The 20,281-nt window shown below is 38.4% G+C and overlaps 1 protein-coding gene across 1 annotated transcript; it reads right to left on the bottom strand.

Moving 5' to 3' along the window:
- Positions 1 to 318: 318 nt before the first annotated feature.
- Positions 319 to 16,428, bottom strand: LOC135155305 (nephrin-like). Its single transcript, XM_064104259.1, has 10 exons — positions 16,344 to 16,428; positions 14,916 to 15,257; positions 12,895 to 13,233; positions 12,003 to 12,335; positions 7,652 to 7,960; positions 5,702 to 5,818; positions 4,266 to 4,466; positions 2,928 to 3,215; positions 1,936 to 2,247; positions 319 to 1,259 (listed from the first exon to the last, which is right to left on the bottom strand). Exons 1-10 carry the CDS (start codon positions 16,426 to 16,428, stop codon positions 937 to 939), a joined length of 2,649 nt encoding a protein of 882 aa, XP_063960329.1. The 3' UTR covers positions 319 to 936.
- Between the last annotated feature and the right edge of the window lie 3,853 nt (positions 16,429 to 20,281).

Below are 20,281 nucleotides of genomic sequence, written 5' to 3'. Positions count from 1 at the left end.
CGTTCCACCGTAATTTGGCACTGGGAAGCGGGGGATGCTGAAGCACGCCAAGATTTATGGGGGAGGGGCGGGGGGGGGGGGGGTGCTGTGTATGTTATCCATCATAGGCAGCACCCTCAGGAAATGGGGTTGGGGGTTGGTAAGCTAAAAAGTAGAAATTTAACCAAAATCACCTTCAACTTTGGAATAAAAACCTTTTCGCTTTTGCTTGTCAATTTTTTTTCTGACCAAAATCAATTTCATTTAAAAGTGAAATCCCTCGTTTTTTGGCTTGTCATTAAAAAAAAACCCAAATCACCTTCATTTTTCTTTTTTTTTCAAAAACAGTACCCTCTCTTAAAAAAGCTAGAGTTCTACCGGATTTGTATCACTTCACTCTACACAGTCCTGGTTTCGGCATTGTAAAAATAAGGCTTTATGTGAACGTCGGTATTATGGTTAAAGTTGACAAAATTAAACAACTTGCCCTTCTTTCGTTTCCTACGTCCTAACGCCCCACAGAAGTGCATTGCAACCAGTACGGTAAGTAGGATTAGAACAACAGCACCCGTCACTCCAAGGGCGATTGGTAAGACTGGTGTTTGCCTCGGTGCCGTAGAGTCTAAGAAAAAAAAGGATGTCAACTCTATATATGAATAATACAAGTTTATACATTAAGCAGACAAAATAAAATACACTCTTTATGTTACCGAGGCGTTGGGTGGGGATACACCCCCCCCTTAAAAGGGAACTGTCGGGGGTAAAAAAAAAAACTTATGAAAGATCACACCCAAACACACACCTCTTTTCATATTGTTAAAGTAAAAAGTGCACAATGTCTATAAAAATCTTATCAGCCAATCAAATTGAACGATTTCAGTAGCTTGTATCTGTTTTTGCATAATGCTATAACAAGATTCGTGAAACGGGGCCCAGGACTTTGTCGGATTCATCTCACTAATTCTGACATGTCTGAAGGAACTTACCACTTGTGTAAGCCATTGTTCCTACTGCACTGCTGGTACCCAATCTATTGACTGCCCACATGGTCAACCGGTACCAAGTGGATGGATGTAGCCCAACCAGCCTACACGATGTCCATGTCCGGTTGATGAGAGCACCACAACCATCCTCACCCACTTGGGTGTTGTTCGGACAGTACTGCAGAGTGAATGCTTGCCGGTGTCCACCATCAAAACCGGGTTTCCAAGTGACGAAGAGGGTTGAAGATGTAGTCTGATTGTGCTCGACGAACAGCAGAGAAGGGGGGTCAGGGATAGCTGTATACAGATACAGATGTACATGTATAAAGTCAAAATTAACTAATCAGTGGCGTAATGAATAAAAAAAAATTGAGGGGGCGAAACATGGTGCAGGTATAAAATGTTGCAAGCAAGCGAGCAAAGATTTCGTCATTCTTATTACAAAAATCAAATTTTGTGATATATTTTGACTTAATATTCAGAAACCATATACTCTTTCCTTTTTTTCTATTCCACCTTCTTTCTCGATCGTTACTTTCATTTTACTCATTTATTTATTCATTTTTATCTATTCATTTTATTCTTTATTATTATTTTTTTTTGGGGGGGGGGGGGTGAAGCACCCCAAGCCCCCCCCCCCCCCATCTGGAGGCCACTTAAACTAGTTGATCGGTTGTGACCATTATTTTTAATTCAAAATTAAGCCTATGCAAAATCGGTTAAGGGCCTATGAGCAGAGCCCACTTGAAAGGAGAGGAGAAGAAAGAGAGAGATAATCATTGATAATCGATGGGTATAAAGGAGGAGACCCGAGGAGAATACGAGATTGGAGTAAACCCGCGCACGGCTCGAGGCCTATTTTAGTAGTTCCCCCTTCTTTGTAAAATCCCGGTGTAAAATGTGCAGGTCAAACTGTTTTACTTGATATCCCTTGCATATACTCGTGCTTACCAGACATGTTTGATGGACTTACATGTTGCGTTGAGATTAATGACAGCTTCAACTCTTCCTACGACGTTAAATGCGGTGCACCTGTAATTACCGTGATCAATGACGGGCTGCACATCGAAAATCTTCAAGGTACTCGTGACTGTGCTCTCATAATCACTGTTCATCACATTATTCACCACCAGCGTCCCGTCAAAGAGCTGTGCGGAATGGTTGCCAAGCCTCTCCCAGTTGACAACAGGGCTTGGGTTGGCTTTCATGACACAGGTTAGAGTGGCATTTTGACCCTCGTCGGCCGTTTCCCGGAAGTTGTCATTGCTTACTATGGTTGGCGGAACTGTCAAAAGTAGCAGAAATATCAACATCTGTATGGATGGAAACTTCGGGTCTAAGATAATGTTGTCTTTCTTTACTTTTTACTCGTGAAATAGTATTTCTTAATTATGTCAAACCTTTGAAGTCTCAAATATTGCAAAAACAAAATCATGAAAATATTGGTGACTGGAAGAATTAGAATTTCTTGTTTTCTGCTGTTGTGCACTGTGTTATTTTTTTATCACGGAATCGAGAACTTGAACTAAAACCAAATTACTAAGCAATGATATGAGGAATGAACTGTTGATTATCCCCTGTTCGATCGTACTTTTCCTTTAAAACAAATGGGGTACCATATGCAGCCACTTGAGAATTAGACTGTATGATGATAGAATGTCTGTGGGTATGATTATGGCAAATGCAGTGTACATGATTACCCAGTTATTGGGTATAGAGGGAACATGTATGTGATGCTGTGTAAGATAGTGCAAAATAAAATTGCATAATAATATGTACCCGTGTAAAAAGATTCTGACTCAATATTTTATCCAGGAAAAATGCGTGTTCCTGATATGGGATATTTTTTAATCCTCAACCTCTGTTAGAATGCATGAAATGAATCGTAGCTGGGAACTATTATGAAGTACTTTGCTTGCCTTACTTCGATTAATGTGGCTACAGTTATAAGCAATGTCCTCTTACATAGCACAATAAGTTGTTCATAATTGCTACTCATTGGTGGAATGTTGTTATTAGCGATGCATCTGTACACCCCTGCGTGTTGTCTTCTAACATCTCTGAATCTAAATAGCTGTGAGCCATCCTCATTAGTCATCTGGTCAAGCATCAAACCTTCGTTGTCGGTCATCACCCAGGTCAGAGCCGGTCTGGGGTTGCCTTCTGCTCGACAGGTGAATTCTAGGTCTGCAGCGCCCTCTAAAACTTGGCGGGCAGGTATGTTTCTGGAGATAAGGGGTTCTTCTGGTGGAACTGTGGAGAGCGATAATAGCAGCACATCATCGGTAATTAAATGCATATAAACCAGCAGAAGAACGTATGGCAAAATTTAAATAAATGTATAGAATACATTTTCTCCAGGGCTCCGTAACACAAAGGTTAGCGATTAATTGCTAAATGAACTGACCTATCAAGACATTTGATGCATGCGCAATTTGCTCAATTGACTGACTAGGAACAAATCAGAAGCGTTCTTTTAAATTAGCGATTAATCGGAAATCTTTGTGTCACGGAGCCTATATTCTTTATTAGGACCACGAGAACAATTTTTTTTCAATTTAGGAGATCCTTGAATATTATCCTGCATTATACAGCAACGAATTCATCAATACTGTGCTGCACTCAACCCAGGTAATGTAAGGACATGGCATTAATTTATTCTTTGAAACGCTGAGCATTTAACAGATGCTCTAAGACTTACTGGTACTAATGGCCTTTTATTTGATTTTAATAGGCATAGAGAGAGTCGAAACCTCTGACGAAGTTGCTCTTAATAGTGTTATAAGCAAATATATATCTGAAAACTTGCTTCAACATACACTGGTGCTCAATTGTTAGGAAACCCCACCAGACAATTGTGTTCAAGTTCTGACATGTCATGCATGTGTTAGATAGTTAATCGTGAAGTCAGGTAATTAAGATACGATTATCATTATCGTGATCTGAAATCTTGCTTCCACTGTTGAAACAATTTTTGAGATCAACATATATAACAGGGCCGCGGAATGGTTTTGAAAGTGGGGGGGGGGGGGGGGGACTGAACCGAAAGTGGGGGCTGAGCATGCAAAAAAATCTTAATCAGATGGTCATGTTTACGTTTTTATAAACGGTTTTGAAAAAAGTGCGGGTGCCCCACATTCCCCACCCCGTTTCCGCGGCCCTTATATGGAAGTTATCTTTAGTGAACAGACCAAATGCCACCATGGCAACAGTCAGCGCGACGAGACCGACTCCAGTACGTTTTGTCCAGACATACAATTACAGTTATGACTGTTGAGTTGGAAAACTGTAGCCCCTACTCACATTTTACATCAGGAACGCAAGGTTCTGAGCAGACGATAGAGTCACATGATGGGCTTGCAGTGGTACAACACTTGAAGTTCTGTCTGTAGTCTTGTCGGGTGAAGTTTCTCATGTAGCTAAGAGTGGTCCGGGATCCTAATGGTTCAGAGCTCTCCTCAATGTGAGTCTGCAGGTAGTTTGGCTCATAAATGGTTTCATACCCTACAATTATGACAAACATGCCTAATGTTCTATTTTGTAACATTGCTTTGCTTTCTATTATCTGCATTTACAAAAGCATAAAAGCATTTTCCTCTTTACTTGCACTACCCACAAAACTAATTGCGTCCTTATTGTCTCAAACCATTCATAGTTTGTACATCTGTTGTATATCGTTTGAAATTGTCAGCTTGGTATTTATATTCGGTCGAACAAATGGGATAAAATGTAATCTCTTTAATCTACTATTTGAATAACAAACAGGGAATTAAAGTTTTCATCATACCCACGGTTTAATACTCTCTTGAATTTAAACTTTCCCTCACTCGTCATTTTCCTGACAGCGCACCAATTGCAAATTTACTTTATTAGTTTATTTTTTTCTTTTTCTCTGATCTCTCCCTTTCCAAACATTCAAATCACTGCTTATACACTCGGGCACCAACACATGGAAGTGGTCGTGGGCATGGAGGCGGGGTTAAGTGATCAAGCAAAAAAAAAAGATGAACGAAAAAAAAACATCGAAGCAAAAATGATCTTGAAACACATAGAAGGCTTAGTATCCAAAGAACATGTAATGTATATATAAATATGGCATCCTTCCCTCTCATTAATGGAAACAATTGGAAGATATCTTTATGTCATCGATTGCAATAATCATGTGTGTAGAAAATTTAACAAATGTAATATTCTGCCTGTATATTGTGTAATGATTTGTATTTGGAATATCCAATAAGAAAAAACCTTTATGGTATGTTATCATTAATCTGAACAAGGGCGGATCCAGGATTTTCCAAAGGGGGGGGGGACATTTGCCCAAGGAAAATGTGACAAGCAAAAAGTGAAGAAAATAATTAAAAAAAGGTTTTCACTAAAAAGTAAAGACTAGTTTGTCCCGGGTTAAATTTGACAAGCAAAATAAAGAAAATAATAGTAATACTAAACAAAATAATGAATGTGACTCTAAAGGGGGGGGGGGACATTGGACGGAAATGCCCCCTCCCACGACCCGCCACTGAATCTCAAAGATGTGCTTAGCATAATAAATGGGCAACCCGTAGGAATTCCTCGAAAACAACTTTAAAAGTGCCTAAGAAGGGTAAATGCTAGCGCAGAGGTAATAATAAGCAACACTCCGAAATATTTGTATTAAGCGCGTTAATGTTGGCTTTTATCATTATAATTATTACAGTTTTGAGATCACGTAGCCCTCCCTTATGTTTGCAAGTGAAATATACCTTCGATCCAGACTAGATTACACGTAGGATTGCTTGGCCCCGATCGACAAACCATGACCTCCGAAGACCGCTCCTTAACCTCAGGACAGATGGTTACGTCAACGATCGCTGGACAGTCTAGTCGTTGTAGGCAATAATAGAGAGTAGAATTAATAGAGAAATCAGCTGAGGACAACCGTTCTCAGACAGTCGGCAAGCCCTCAAAAAGTAGCTTCTTTTATCCAAGTAATATTCATGACTAGAGGGTTTTTGCATTGTTAATGAGGTTGGTGCGGATGAAAACACCTCTTTTTATTCGGCCATTGCTGCTCTAAATATTGACAAAATTTCATGTTTTTGGTATCTTTATAAAGAAGAAATATCATTCTTTTAGGTCATGTATCTGGATTTTTAAAAAAAATTTGTAACATAGGTGAAACTTTCGATCTAAAACCTGAAAAAAAAAAAAATATTTTCATGCAACAAAACTTGTTGTTTTTACACTTAATTTCTGGTTGGGCCCAAATATTTTGTAAATTATGATAAAGCTGAAGATCTAAGCTTTAATATGATATAATTTTTGATAAGAAGAGGTATCTTAGATGGGTCAGCAACCAGCTTTTCATAGGCCAAGTACATTTAGCAGTTTAAAAACAAGAATGCTGCGCTTTGATTGGTCATAGACACCACACACCCACGCAAATTCCAATGTTCCCACACTGGGCATCTGCAAGGTCACACTTCCCATGTGGTAATTTCTTCAAATTACCCGCGCCTGTTGTTTTGAAAACACTATTCAACCAATCAGAATTCTGGATTTTTTGCTACTCAGACATTTCAGAAATCTCGTCTTGCATTTTGGTGGAAAAAGCTGGCTGCTGACCCATCTAAAAGGTGCCACATATCAAGAGTGACATTGTAAGAAAGTATAGAGTTTGAGCTTTCTGATGATATAAATAATGTTTGTGCCTAAAACACAAAATTTTGCACAATATGCAAGAGAAAAAGTGGAAGAAAATTCCGATTAAGGCATCTTTTCATGCCTATCATTCACTTATTTATCAAAATATTTTATTCAAAAGAAATAATTAGTATAAAGAAGAACGTTTACTCTTTCATATGGTATAACAATAATCAATTTTACTCAAGGAGAAAGTGGTTAAATTCTTTGAGAAACAAAGTCTCACAATTCACGAGATTTTGCAGGGACATGAATTCAGCCACGAGATGACTTGGATAAATCTTGCTCATTTGCTCATTAACACAGGGGCTTGCAGACTGACTGTTCTGCCTGGCGCACCATGGTGGGGGCTGGTATGCAAGGCTGACGAGTCAAGACATGTGGACAAGCAAGAACAAAAACGCCAGCGTCGAAAAAGACAGCAAGTGCCATCAATTGCCTGCCCCCATGCACTGCCGTCTTTTGCTTGCTCACAATGCATTAGATATATTTTTATAGCGAAGTTTGGTCTATTCGGCCATCTTCGTACCCAGAGAAAGTTTTAAGGTTGTTGTCGTCTTCGCTAGAGAAGGACGAACATCATCATCAGTAGAGAGTAAATAATATATAACAAACATGCATAAAGTACTGTTGAAGACACAGTGAATTACTAAGGATTTTAACCACGGTTTGATAATTGAATATTATAAAAATTATACCTCTGTCACATTTGCTCTACGGTGTCCGTACGGCGAGTCGAAAACAGCCGTTTTAACATTTTTTTGTACCAGCTACATATAGGTGGCTTGATTTAAATCTAATAAAATGGCTGTTTCGACTCGCCGAACGGCCGCCGTAGAGCAAATGTGACCGAGGTATAAGTTGAGAAAAAGACAAAAGAATATACAGTCGTATGAAAGATCAACAATGAGTGTCGATATGGCATTTACTGTATATACACACACACACGCACACACACACACACACACACCCTCATATCCAAATCCCACGAAATATCCATATCAACTTACAATTGACCACTAGTTTACCACTCATCGCTCTCAATGGCTGCGAGAGCTGGTCATGAATGACATTACACTGCAACACCAGCCCGTTGTCCTCCCTCAGAGGCAGGTACCGCAATTGACTCAAGGCGTCGATACGGTTCCTGGCGTCTGCGGATACCTGAAGCGTTGCATCCGCACTGATGTTCCTGGTTCCAATGAACCATTGGAAGGAGGGGGATGGCTGGCCATTGTCGGCTTCGCAGGTGATGGATGTTTGCTGATTTTCATCGATGGTGTCCGGGATACCACTGATTACTGGTGGATCAGGTGGACCTGGTCAGACACACGTTAAATATAAGGAAGCGGCATCACGATTCTTAGTATTCGTAAATGTTTCATGATTGGAAGACGAGTGAAAAATCGACCAAGTGGCTATCTGGTGACAACTGTTATAAGATACTAAAATCCTTGTATCTAATTGGCTGAGTGGAAATAGATAAATGGAAATAACTGAAACTATGGTTTGTGAAACTGTTCCCCTGTATACTAAGTTACCATCTACCAAAGATAGTACGGAAGACGTATCACTGATTTTACCAATGGGTCAGATGATCATGATCAGAGAATGGGGAAGGAAACAGTGTCACCTACTGATTATGTCGAGTTATATTACTTATCGAAAATTTGTGATGATTATTGAGGGTATTGATATCTTAGAATCATGACTTTTTAAAATATAAAATCATCTTGGGAAGATTATGAAGTCTCGACTGTTAAGAATTAGTTTTGATGCAACATCGGAGTAGTCAATCAATGTAAAAGAAATGCAGATGATGCTGTTGTGAATAGTGACTACGACAAATAACTACAAAATGTAATTAACGCTGTAGTCGTGGGAAGAAGAAATGTTTGCTGATAAACCGCAAAAAAAAAATTGTTTTTGTCTTCTCGAAGACATCACAAATGCCACAGTTGAAGCGAATGCAGCCATGATGGAACTGGTGGTTTTGCAGAGTTTACTTAATTATATGTAGCACAACCTTATGTAGCACGGCCACATCTGATGGAAGATGTTAAAAGGAAATCCAGCGACCGGTCTGGAATAGCAATAGCTGCATTCAAGATCATCATGGAGAGAGTACTGAAAACTCGAACTACTAGTCTTCCCACCAGACTTATAGAGAGAGGGCGCTGTGCAACTGTAAACATTGATTTCAGTTGTCTTTGCAATTTTTTTTTTTTTCACTTTAAATTTTCCTTTTCTGGTGTGTAAAATTGTTTCAAATTGATACCATATAGTTTTTGGATAACCAAAGTGCTGGGATATTTGGTTTTTATTGCTGGATGACATTATTATTGGTGAGATTTTTACTGATACTTTTATACATTGTACATGCCAGAATTAAGCTTGAAATCTGGTACCTCCCACATATAGATTTTTGTGTTGGGTTGTGTGAATGCTGTATATTTGTACAGGGCCTATATATATATTTAATTCAAACGATGAATGGTTATGCATTTACTGGTGTATATGAGTACTTATTCTGATTATTAGTGTTCATTATCACATACTAGGATAACAATGGAGTGGGAGATGCTCTTATTCATGATTTTAGTCTGTATTCATGGTCCTATTCCAATAAACTTGGGTGGTCATAATGACCTTGTCAATTCACCAATCATATCTGACCATGATAATTCCAACTGATGTGATGGTACCATAGTGTCTTTCACATATGTAAATGTATGTAACAGTGAGAAGAGTAAGCTCTTGGGTTCTAGAGTTTCATACTATGCAAATTCTACATCAACAGTTCATGTTACGCCTGTTCACAAGAGTGGCGATAGATAACTTGAAAAACTACAGACCTAAAGCACTAACATCTATAGTTTCTAAACTGATGGAATCCGTTCTGGCGAAATCTATCAGAGCCCATTTGGATGACTACTGTCTGGTGAATTCCCAGCAGCACGGGTTTATGAAAGGTCGTTCATGTGTAACACAATTGATGAATGTAACTAATGCCTGGTTGAATATTCTTGACAAACCCTGTCCTCCAAAAATTGATGCAGTTTTCTTAGACTTTGCCAAGGCATTCGATGTTATGCCTCACGATGTACTTTTGATGAAATTAGCTACACAGTTTAATATATGTGGTAATATCTGGAAATGGCTTAAGTCTTTCTTACAAGACCGTCAACAGCGAATTGTTTACAAAGGCTGTTACTCAAGTTGGTACTCGGTTACTTCTGGAATACCACAGGGTAGCGTAATCGGCCCGCTCCTGTTTGATTTACTCATTAATGATATTTTTTTCTAGAGTCATGTCTGGCACTGGTCAGATGTTATTTGCTGACGACTCACTGGTTTTCCGTGCTATCCATACCCAAGAGGACGAAAATTTATTGCAGTCTGACCTGACGGCAATCAGTGACTGGTGTAAGAAAAATGATATGAAACTTAACATTTCCAAATGTAAGGTTATGCGAATAACCCAAGGTAGGAATCCTGGGCAGCCTCATTACCATATCAACAACTTGGCTCTCGAGGTTGTCTCAGAGTTCAAATACCTTGGTGTTATTTTAAACAGCGGAATGACTTGGTCAAATCATGTTGATTATGTGGTATCAAGGGCAAACCGCATGTTAGGCTTCATTATCAGTGTAGCAAAACATCTATCCAGTGACACTTTAATGTGTTTGTACAAGAGCCTTGTTCTCCCACTCATTGAATATGGGCAACCAGCCTGGTTTTTACATAGTAAGGGACATATTGATAAAATTGAAAAAATACAAAGGCGAGCAACGCGCATTATTCTCAAGCAGAGAAGACAGGAAATGGAGTATCCCATACGTCTTCAAAACTTGAAGTGGTACACCCTCAATTCTAGACGGAATAATCTTTTGATGAGTTTTATTGTTAAAGTACTATTTTGCCTCATAAAATGTGAAGCTGTTGTATATAATATCCATGTTAATCCCAGATATTTTGAAGTGATTCAATTCAAACATCTAAAAGCTCGCACCCAAAGATTGCATGGTTCTGCTATTCATACATTTCCTCGTGTGTGGGATTCACTACCTTCTACCTTAAAGGTAGATATTGTACTACTGTCCTTTCACACCTGGCTTAATAAATCAAAACAACATGTATTATCAACCGGTTGAATGTAAACTCATTTTATTTTTCAACTAATTTAAATTTAAGCTCTGACAGCTTTCCAGATTTTTGTAAGCTTTATGTTGTGCAGTGTACATGAGACTCTGACGTGTGTGTTTTTTTTCTGAATTAATTGTTCCAAATTCCTTACATTGATCATAATAATTCTCAGTTTACATCAATGAATTTGTAAAAATTGCTTTTGGTCATATATTGCGGGGGGGGGGGGACCAGTAATCTCTTGTCTCAATCATAATGTTGGCTTTTCAGCCTACATGTATAGGGTCTAATCAAACTTAATTTATATGCCAATCATTTTGTATACATGCATGCTAAATCATTTATTGCACAGCGCCCTCTTCATTCAGATTGTGTCAATCTGGGCACGTGCTCACATTTAATTATTATTTGAAATAATTTTTTTTTCTCGTGAGCTCTACTTCTACCCAGGTTGACACTTCTTCTTTTTAATTCTTGATTTGATTCTAATTTAATTTGTTGTCATCTTCAACAACTATATAGTTGTATTTTACTATTTTGTAGTACATGTATGTATGTTATCTTTGTAAAGTCACATGGATTGGAAAGGAAGACCTTCGGGTTATAGTTATTTAGTTAATCTTTTTCCTTTCCCGGCATCCATGTGACTCTCCTTATGTTGTTTATGTATTTGATTATGCCGAATAAATAAAAAAAAAATAATAATAATTACTTGTTGTCTTGCTATATTCGATCTCAGTTGTTTCATAGATCTAAATGCTAGACTCTAAACAAGGTTATGCAATAGCGTTTGAAAGATAATTAAATGTTTTTTTTTTTTGCATATTATGATGGACATGTCAGTAATAATTTTAGGCCGCACTCTTAACAAGCATGCTTTAGAGTAAGTCGCGCTTACTATAAATGGAATGGGGTTTACGTGTACACCAAGGCTTGACACTCCACTCAGGGCTGATAGTGATGCCACTGGTATACGGTCTATTAACATACGCCGATGCCAAGAAAGAGGGGAACTTATTTTGGAGAGCAACGTTAGATTCTGATATGCCAGTTTAATGAAATAGAGTGGTAGTAGGTCTACACAAAATTTTGGAATTTTAAATTTCCGTACTCACTAATAAACAATTTTTTTCCTGTTATGTATAGGGAAAGATTCATGTGATATGTTATAATATCTACATTTCTTAAGAGGTCAGTTTAAGAATTTCATCGTACCATTGACGGAGAGTCTAATACTAACGTCACGGCTGATGCCAAAGGTGGTCGCTTGGCAGCGCAGAACCTGCTCATGATGTTCTCTAGAAGGTTGGATGATGATGCTACTTGACGCATCCTGTAAGCGTCTGTCGTTAGCACTTGGGGAATACTCCGATCTACGGACCCCGGACGTTACATGTACCCCATCGAGGTACCATGTAATTACAGAGGCTGGTCTTGTTCCAATGCTCTTGCAGGTGACGATGTTCTCGGTGCCTTCATCAAGGGTTAGTGTTCCACCGTCAGAAATGATGGCGACTTTGAAAGCGATGGTCACATTCGTTGGTGGCACTGGATAGAACAATGACAGTACTGATGAAAGAAGGGCCATGGATATCTCGATGGAAGGGGAGGGGGGGGGGGGTGACGGTGAAACATCCCCACAGGACGATGGCAAGGGATATACAGGTATATATATTTAAATCTTGGTCAAAAATGTACTCAAGATCAACGTCGTTGGATGTCTTCCAACAACATGTGGTAATACAAATGGTGTTAATCATTTTTGTACATTTTTATTACTCGAAGGCATTTTCTTAATGAGTGTCATTCTTTTTTTTCTTCATTACTTTAATTTTCCTGATTAAATATCATCAACAGACGTCATGTCCAAATTTGATTGTTTTATTGATGTAATATGTATTTTTATTAAGATTAAATACAAGTCCATATACTAAACTTTATAAACCCCCACTTGCCATACATTGTCCAATTTACACAATGATATGATCAAGACCCTATAAAGAAATATGTTGCTATGGTTCATTATTTGTGTGAGTAAGGGTGTGGGTGTGTGTGTGTGTGTGTGGGTTGGTGTATGTAGGAGTTTTGGGGCTAGTTTCAGGCCTACCTTGTACATCAAGCTGAATGAATTTGGTCAACGGTGTCACAAGAGCAGGATGTGTCGCTTCGCAAGTGACCGCTGTCAGATGGTCAGCCATCGATGGAATGAAGGTCACCTCTCTACTGGACATCATCAGCTTACTACCGGTCACTTGCTGGTCAACCGTATCATCCTGGGTGAAACGAGCGGTGGTGGACGTCCATTCGAGGTCTGCAGGGGGGTTTGCACCAGGTTGAGTTGTGCAGGTGAAGGTGTATGTTTGGCCAGACAGGACGGGGACGACAACTCCTTGTCCGTGGCCACCAGATGTCATTGCGTCCGAGAGTTCTATGCTTACAGGTGGAACTACGGGGAGCGAGTAAAAAGAACTTGATTTCAGTCAAGCATTCCAAAGAAAGATGGTTGTGGGCACTGGCGGATCCAAGGGGGGGGGGGGGGAGCCGGTCCGTGCCCCCCCATTCGAGAGGCACAATTAAACATTGTGATGTAAAAATGCTGTTAAATTAGAAGTGTGCCCCCCCCCTTTGAAATTGAAGACCTTATTTACATGATTTACTATGTATTACAAATATCAGAATTCACATCGTCATATCATTTGATTTTTGTGTTAATTTGTTGTGCCATTTTATATTGAATTCGATTGTTATTGCCAGTTGCTATAAATTATTGCTCCCTCGATATTGCATTACAGTTTCACGTAGGCCTATTTACTTTGGAAGAGTGATAACAAGAAATGACAAAATCATTACCCTCTAAAAAACTCCAGTTTCAAATGTAAAAAAAAAAGAAAAAATCAAATACCCAAAACAAGTAGATAATAACATATTTTTTCTTATTAAAAAATCTTGGCATTATAGGGTAGCCTTTCGACCTTTAATGCAATCTTACATTCTTATATCTTGGTATTTATCATTATTTTTCAGGAGGTTGCCTTTAGAGGTGTAGTTCATCAGCAGGTTATTTTAATGTTCCAACGTAAATCAGGTGTGTTCCCGCACTTGCACTGTTAAAAATGAAGTGCTAATTTAGCACTTACAGTGCTTGTATAGTGACTGCACTACGAGTGCTGATTTTCTAGTTCAAATTTAAACTAGAAAATCGGCACTCGTAGTGCAGTCACTATACAAGCACTGTAAGTGCTAAATTAGCACTTCATTTTTTACAGTGTGGTATTTAGTTCGGAAAGTTTGCTCGAGCACATGCTAGGACTGTATAATTTTATGAAATCAAAATCAGAGGGGGTATATCTATACACAGAGCAGATAACAGTCCTTACTTTATAAGAATACAAACAACTCTTTATATTACTCCGTATGTTGCGTAGCCCGAATGATAATGATGCAGTAATGATAAAAAGCTATTAACTTGCATATAACATGGAATGATACAAGAGCTTAAAAAATATGTATATATCCCCTAAGAGATAATTTATATGAATAATTCATACAGTAATCAAAGAGAAGAAATAAAGATATTTGAACTTCATTAAAAATTCATTGTCATCAGTCATTGTCCCAAACAAATAGCCTACCCTCGCCGACGGGTGAGGAGGGGGTCACTGCCATTGACCAGTGGACAGCATCTGCGAGGATCGTCCTGAAAATAGCACCCTATAGGGGAGGATTCAAGGGCAAGCCGCTAGGACACTCTAGACGCAGATTTCCCCCGAGATGTCCCAGATTTGCACACCCTAACCAGGGGAGCGTTTCATCATCATTTTTGTCCGACAAGTTGTCAGATCTGACAACTTTCCCTGATTCTGATTGGCTGAGAAGCGCTGTTACTATGGTAACTGTCGGATAAAACAGGACTTGTCGGATAAAATCCTTTCATGAAACGCTCCCCAGGCATTCTTGTGCAGATGTCCCACCAGATTTGAAAATTACATACTCTTTTGGCGTTTTAGGCCATCGTGATTTAGCAGTCTTTTTCTCATTTTGGCGTTATTGTGCACCTAGTCTCTTTTTTTCTCGCCGATACTGTCCACTCTCCAATAACATTGACCCCCCCCCCTTCCAATTACTCACCATTAACGATGAAGCGGGATGTACTCCCACCAGTCCCATAGTAGCTGGTCACTATACACTGATACTCATTGTCATCCTCCAAAGAGACATCTCTGATTGTCAAATTGCCGCTTGAAATCAAATCAACGTCCAAAGAATAATGGTCTAGATTTTGGTTCGTTCTGCTGCAAGCATTAGGACAACTGTACGCTGCTAACACACTTGAATCCATTTGCCATGTGAGAGAGCCAAAATATAATTCAGTCGTCTTAGGCTCGTAAATGCAAACTAATGTCACTGTCTCTCCTTCTTTGGCGGATAGATGGTCAGGCGTTGATACGACTGTTTGCTGAGCAACTGTTACTGATAGAGATATGAGAAAGCAAGAAGAAAGATGTTAACAAACAATACTGAAACTTAACTTGGGTATGATTCAAGCATTAATCTTTGAGTCGCTTAAGAAGGTATGCCTGTGGTCATAGAAAATTGTGTCATTATAAGAATATAAAGGAATGGGACCAGGAAATGAATAACGAAATTGTCTCTACATGTAAATAAGAACGAGTGTACGCCTACCCTCTTCTCCATGCCTCATTCCCGCTCCAGAAAAGTTAAAACGGACAGGGAGTGTTTGTGTGTGTGTGTGCGCGCGCGGGTGGGGTTTCCGGGGGGGGGGGGGGGTGAGTCAGTGAGAGAGGAAGGGGAGTTGGAGATCGAGAGGGTAGATATAGATTGACTGGGCAAAATGAAAGAGAAGGGGATTTTTGTTTTGTTTTAGAATACTGGTTGTGTGGTCCAGTGGTTAGATCATTGGACTCATAATCGGAAGGTTGTAAGTTCGAATCCCCACTCTGCCATAGATTAAAAATAAAGGCCCGAGAGTAATATCTGTAGTCTATAAGGTCAGCCACTATGAGTGATCAACCTAGACGTAAAATGTTTCGTAGGTAATTGGTTATATACCAGCTTGGCGTTTACCAGCAAAAATGCTGTCCTGTCGAGTTCCTACGGGAGTTAACATAAACAGAAACAGTTATCATCGATTTAAACCTATCGTCAATGCCATGAATGCGATTAATTTACACTGCTCATAATTACCTCATGAGATCCTAGGAAGAGGAAAGTCCATGAAAAAAAATATATAATACTGTGATTTAATATGCTCACGTGGAATTTTGGGCGCTGTGCTGACATAGTAGTGGGCCTAACCTTGCTTTGGTAAAGTAGATTAAAGCATGAATGGCAACATAAATCTCTTTTACTATGTTAGCAATAGGCCCTGAATTAAAACTTTTCACTAGCATTCCAGACACAGCACATCGACAAAACTGTACGGAAAAAGCACCCCAAGGAAGGTATAAAATTGTTTTGGTTTGTCGTTTTCTTTTATTGCAACCCCCCCCCCTCCCTTAATGTTGGATCCGTCCCTGCATGCATAGATGTACTCACCTGAATGCATCCACTTCGTCCAAATCATTGCTGTTATGATCAAGATAACGGGGTGCTTATTATAAGCAGAAGCAACCAATTCCATTATTGCCTGTTAAAAGACAATTATTACTTAGTTTAGATATTAATTTCAATGTTTGAAAATTGCTAAGAATATCTAAATTCAATTATCGGTTAATCCTTATCAAGAAACATCAAGCAGTATATTAATTTTCATCTAAAACAGACGATACATTTTTTGAAACCAACTATGTATCCTGGGGTCTTAGATTTTCTGATTAAATGAATAATTTAATCATCACAGCTGTCGGAGATAAAAGAGCACAATACCAATTCTGCGAGGGGACGGTAAATTATAGTTTAAAACTGATTAAATTTTCAATAAATATGACTACCGCCCTCTTGAGTCCAGTCAGAGACAGCTGCGTGTTATGCTATGAGGAAGTGACTTTGTTTCATGTAAATTAACGCTATGCTGTTAATTGATTTAAGTGAAGTAAAGGCCTAAATATAAGCCTGTTAATGTCTTTGCATAAGGAACGGGTCTACATCATCACTAAAGGGGCGCAGGGTTCTACACCCCCCCCCCCGATTTTCCAAAAGATGGTAAAGAGGAAATATGTATTTTTTTTAATCATAATGGTAGGCCTAATGAAAATAAATCAATAAGAAAATACAAATAAATACATTAATAAATGATTTAAAATAGTGATATTCTTGGACTGCCCTTGTTTAGGAATCATTAATAGAAATAAAGGGCAATGAATAAGCGAAACAAAAGTTTTTCCTGGTATTTGATTTCTCCCGCTTTAATCCCTTGTCCCCCATCATCTAAATATCTTTTGTACACCCCTCTTATAGTTTGCCCTTCTTTCTTTCTTTCTTTCTTTCTTCTTTCTTCCTCGATCCTTTCCTTTCTCTCACTCACAAATTATTTCAACAACCTCTTTCTTCAAACCCCCAAACTAAAATATTTCCACTGATCTGCACAATTCTTGAATTTAGCTTAAAATTTTACTTAGATATCACCGAACCATGCGTTGAAACGGTATGGATACAGCCTGAATATTTTTTTTTCGTAATCATCCCCGGAACTGTCAGGACTAGACGACATGATTTACACTCGAATCCAGCTCGCTATCGATATAGTGATAACAGACCGGGGGTGCAATGGGTGCACGTGCACGGCCCTTCCGCTGAGGCAGAGGAGTTCCGACACTGGCAAGCAAAACGAAATTTGTACCCCTTCTTCTGCTTTCAAGAGCTGATTTTCCAAACTTTAGTTCCACCTCCACAATTATACCACTTTAGTTCCACCTCCCAAGCCGGGTGTGCACCTCCCCAAGCTCAAACCAGTCTACGCCCTTTTTGATAGACACAACACTGTATGTGATTGTAAAGAACTGTTTAAACACTGACTGTCGCCTTCATTTAATACATACAGAGTCATATGACAGGTTCTTACCCCCCAAATAGACCCCCCCCCCCCATTTCTGCGATTCTATGAACTTCAAGGATTGACGGGTTGTGGCTAAGATATAAAAAAAAACTCAACAATCATATTCATACTGTATTTCAGGTATAACACTATGGTAACAATACTAACGCATCTTAAAGCTCGATCGCCGTTGTGGTTAGAAAAATAACAAGTTCTTCCCTTTTCACTTTCTGCTTATCCGCTACTCTCTCTTGTATGTCTTCATCAACTATGACACAAATATACAATCATGGAAACTAAAAGAGAAAGTTGATCATATTATTCGGCGATACTAATCCAAATATTACCTACGCTAAAGAAAACAAATTACAAAACCTCTTATGAATGTCCACTTAAATCCACTTAAAAACTAAAAAGGCCTTCCGATGTTAATGTACGTAATGTACTGAGGCAAAAAAATATGAATGAATGGAATACTCTGTACATTGCGGAACTATGTTAAACTAAGTCGTGATTTCACCACATATAACATATGGCTTGGAGGTGGGACATGCAAAACAGTCCAGTCCAGATTACCATATTATTGCTTCAAAAAGAATAGCTAGATTGATGACGGACAGCCATCATACTTACATACATTTTTTTTTCAATATGTTTTTATTAAGGATTTCATTCAAATGAATTACATAAACTGCAGATAAATACAAAACAAAATACAAATCTTCATTTCATATCAACAAGGATATGCAAAAAAAGTACATATATATTTACCAAGAACTGAAGCAAATAAGGACGGAATGAAACTCCTTAAAATTATACTTTTATATCTGAAAAAAAAATAACTCAAGTGAGTCCCCAACCCTCTATGTATTTCAATAATAATTAATGTTAAATGGCTATATACATGCATACATACACACATACACCCACCCCCACATACATACATGCAGTATATACATAACATGTACTTATATAGCGCTTTACGAAAAATATGACTTGAACGCTTTAAAATGAACAACTAATGATAATAATATATTGTATTATTATATTATATTTAACAAAACAATGTATGTACTTATCACTCTGCTCGTTTATTTCGTGATTTAAGAAATCTGGATATTTCTAAACGATTCCAATATTTGATAGGCGTATTTTTGCAAGATTTGATTAATAATCGGCTGCTGCATAAATTCATTACTATTTATTTATAGAAACATCGACCATCGCAGCAATACAAGAAATGCGAAGTGTGAATCTTAACAAAACTAACACCAATTTGGGTGAAGTATCAATTGTATTTTCTGGCAAGTCTGCATTGAATAATTTGCAAAATGATTTTAGAAACATTCCTAGTAGCTTCATTACATCATTACGAAGAATATTGGTGTATCTTGTTGTACACGATGAATATTTTACATATATTCTGTTTTATTGAAGCAATAAAGATTCAAAAAAGGAAAAAAACATTCCTAGTAGCAGTGGCGTACGCAGGGGGGGGGGGGGGGGGGGGAGGGGGAGGGGGTGGTGGTTTACAGGTGTTTAAACCCCCTCACCTTTTGGATACCCAAACCCCCGCAAAAAAAATGCTGAAGACCCCACCCTAATTATGATTTAAAAAGGAAACTAATCAAAACCCCACAAAAAAGCAATTTTATTGGAAAGGGTAAAATGGTAGGAACAATTTAAAACAAGTTCCATAAAAATCGGTTAATATGAGCAAGTCAGGGGGAGGGGGGGGGGGGGGGGAGTAAAGAGTCTTCTACTTTCTATGGGGCCCGGGTCCTCCAATTTGCTACACCTTGCTTTAGAATGACAGATTTTTTGGACAATTCTCCATTTGTTAATTTGTACACAAATTTTCAGTTTTTCCACATTATCTTTCAAATTTCATATTGCCTCCTTCTGAGCATAACATATGTCATGGGAAAATTTAATTCACACCACATATGTTAAGGTCTGGAGGAGACAATGTGAAATATTCAACATAAAGGGGGAAATCTGAAAATTTGTGTACAAAACAAATGGAGAATTGTCCACAAAATCAGCCATAATGAAGCAAATCTGCCAATTTGAGGATCCCCATATAATGTACAACAATACTTTTTAAACGTCTGTAACATGCTTATTTTTAAACCGATTTTGATGAAACTTGTCTCAAATTGTTTATCTCATTTCACTCTTTCAAACACTGTTGCTATTTCTCTTAGGTTTTGGTTTCCTTTAACACAACTATTAACATTCATACAGCACTTCATATCATGTTTACAAGAAAGGCAGAGTCAGAGTGCTGAACGTCGTGGTAATCGAGTTTACCCATTAAGCGGATGTGACGTCACTCCGCCCCGCCTTTATACTTCCTAAAGCCATCTTGTTTCTAACATAAGGATTATCTATACGCATTATTGGTAGTTTGTTTGGTTTGGTTTTATTCACGGTAACAATGTAGAGTAGTAAAAGGTTACAGATAAGAATATTAATACAATGAATACTTAATAAATAC

The sequence above is a fragment of the Lytechinus pictus genome, chromosome 8 (assembly GCF_037042905.1).
Source record: "Lytechinus pictus isolate F3 Inbred chromosome 8, Lp3.0, whole genome shotgun sequence".
NCBI classification, from domain to species: domain Eukaryota; kingdom Metazoa; phylum Echinodermata; class Echinoidea; order Temnopleuroida; family Toxopneustidae; genus Lytechinus; species Lytechinus pictus.
Note: the sequence above shows the minus strand (reverse complement) of the source record. Positions and strands in the feature narration are given on the sequence as shown.

What these genes read in the sequence shown, in the direction of transcription:
- LOC135155305 (XM_064104259.1), bottom strand. Translation starts at nt 16,428, where the DNA reads ATGGAATTGGTTGCTTCTGCTTATAATAAGCACCCCGTTATCTTGATC. An exon ending in CATTCAGCTTGATGTACAAG is followed by an intron (nt 12,336 to 12,894) that starts GTAGGCCTGAAA and finishes TGTTCTATCCAG; the next exon opens with TGCCACCAACGAATGTGACC. An exon ending in CATTAATCTCAACGCAACAT is followed by an intron (nt 1,260 to 1,935) that starts GTAAGTCCATCA and finishes ATCTGTATACAG; the next exon opens with CTATCCCTGACCCCCCTTCT.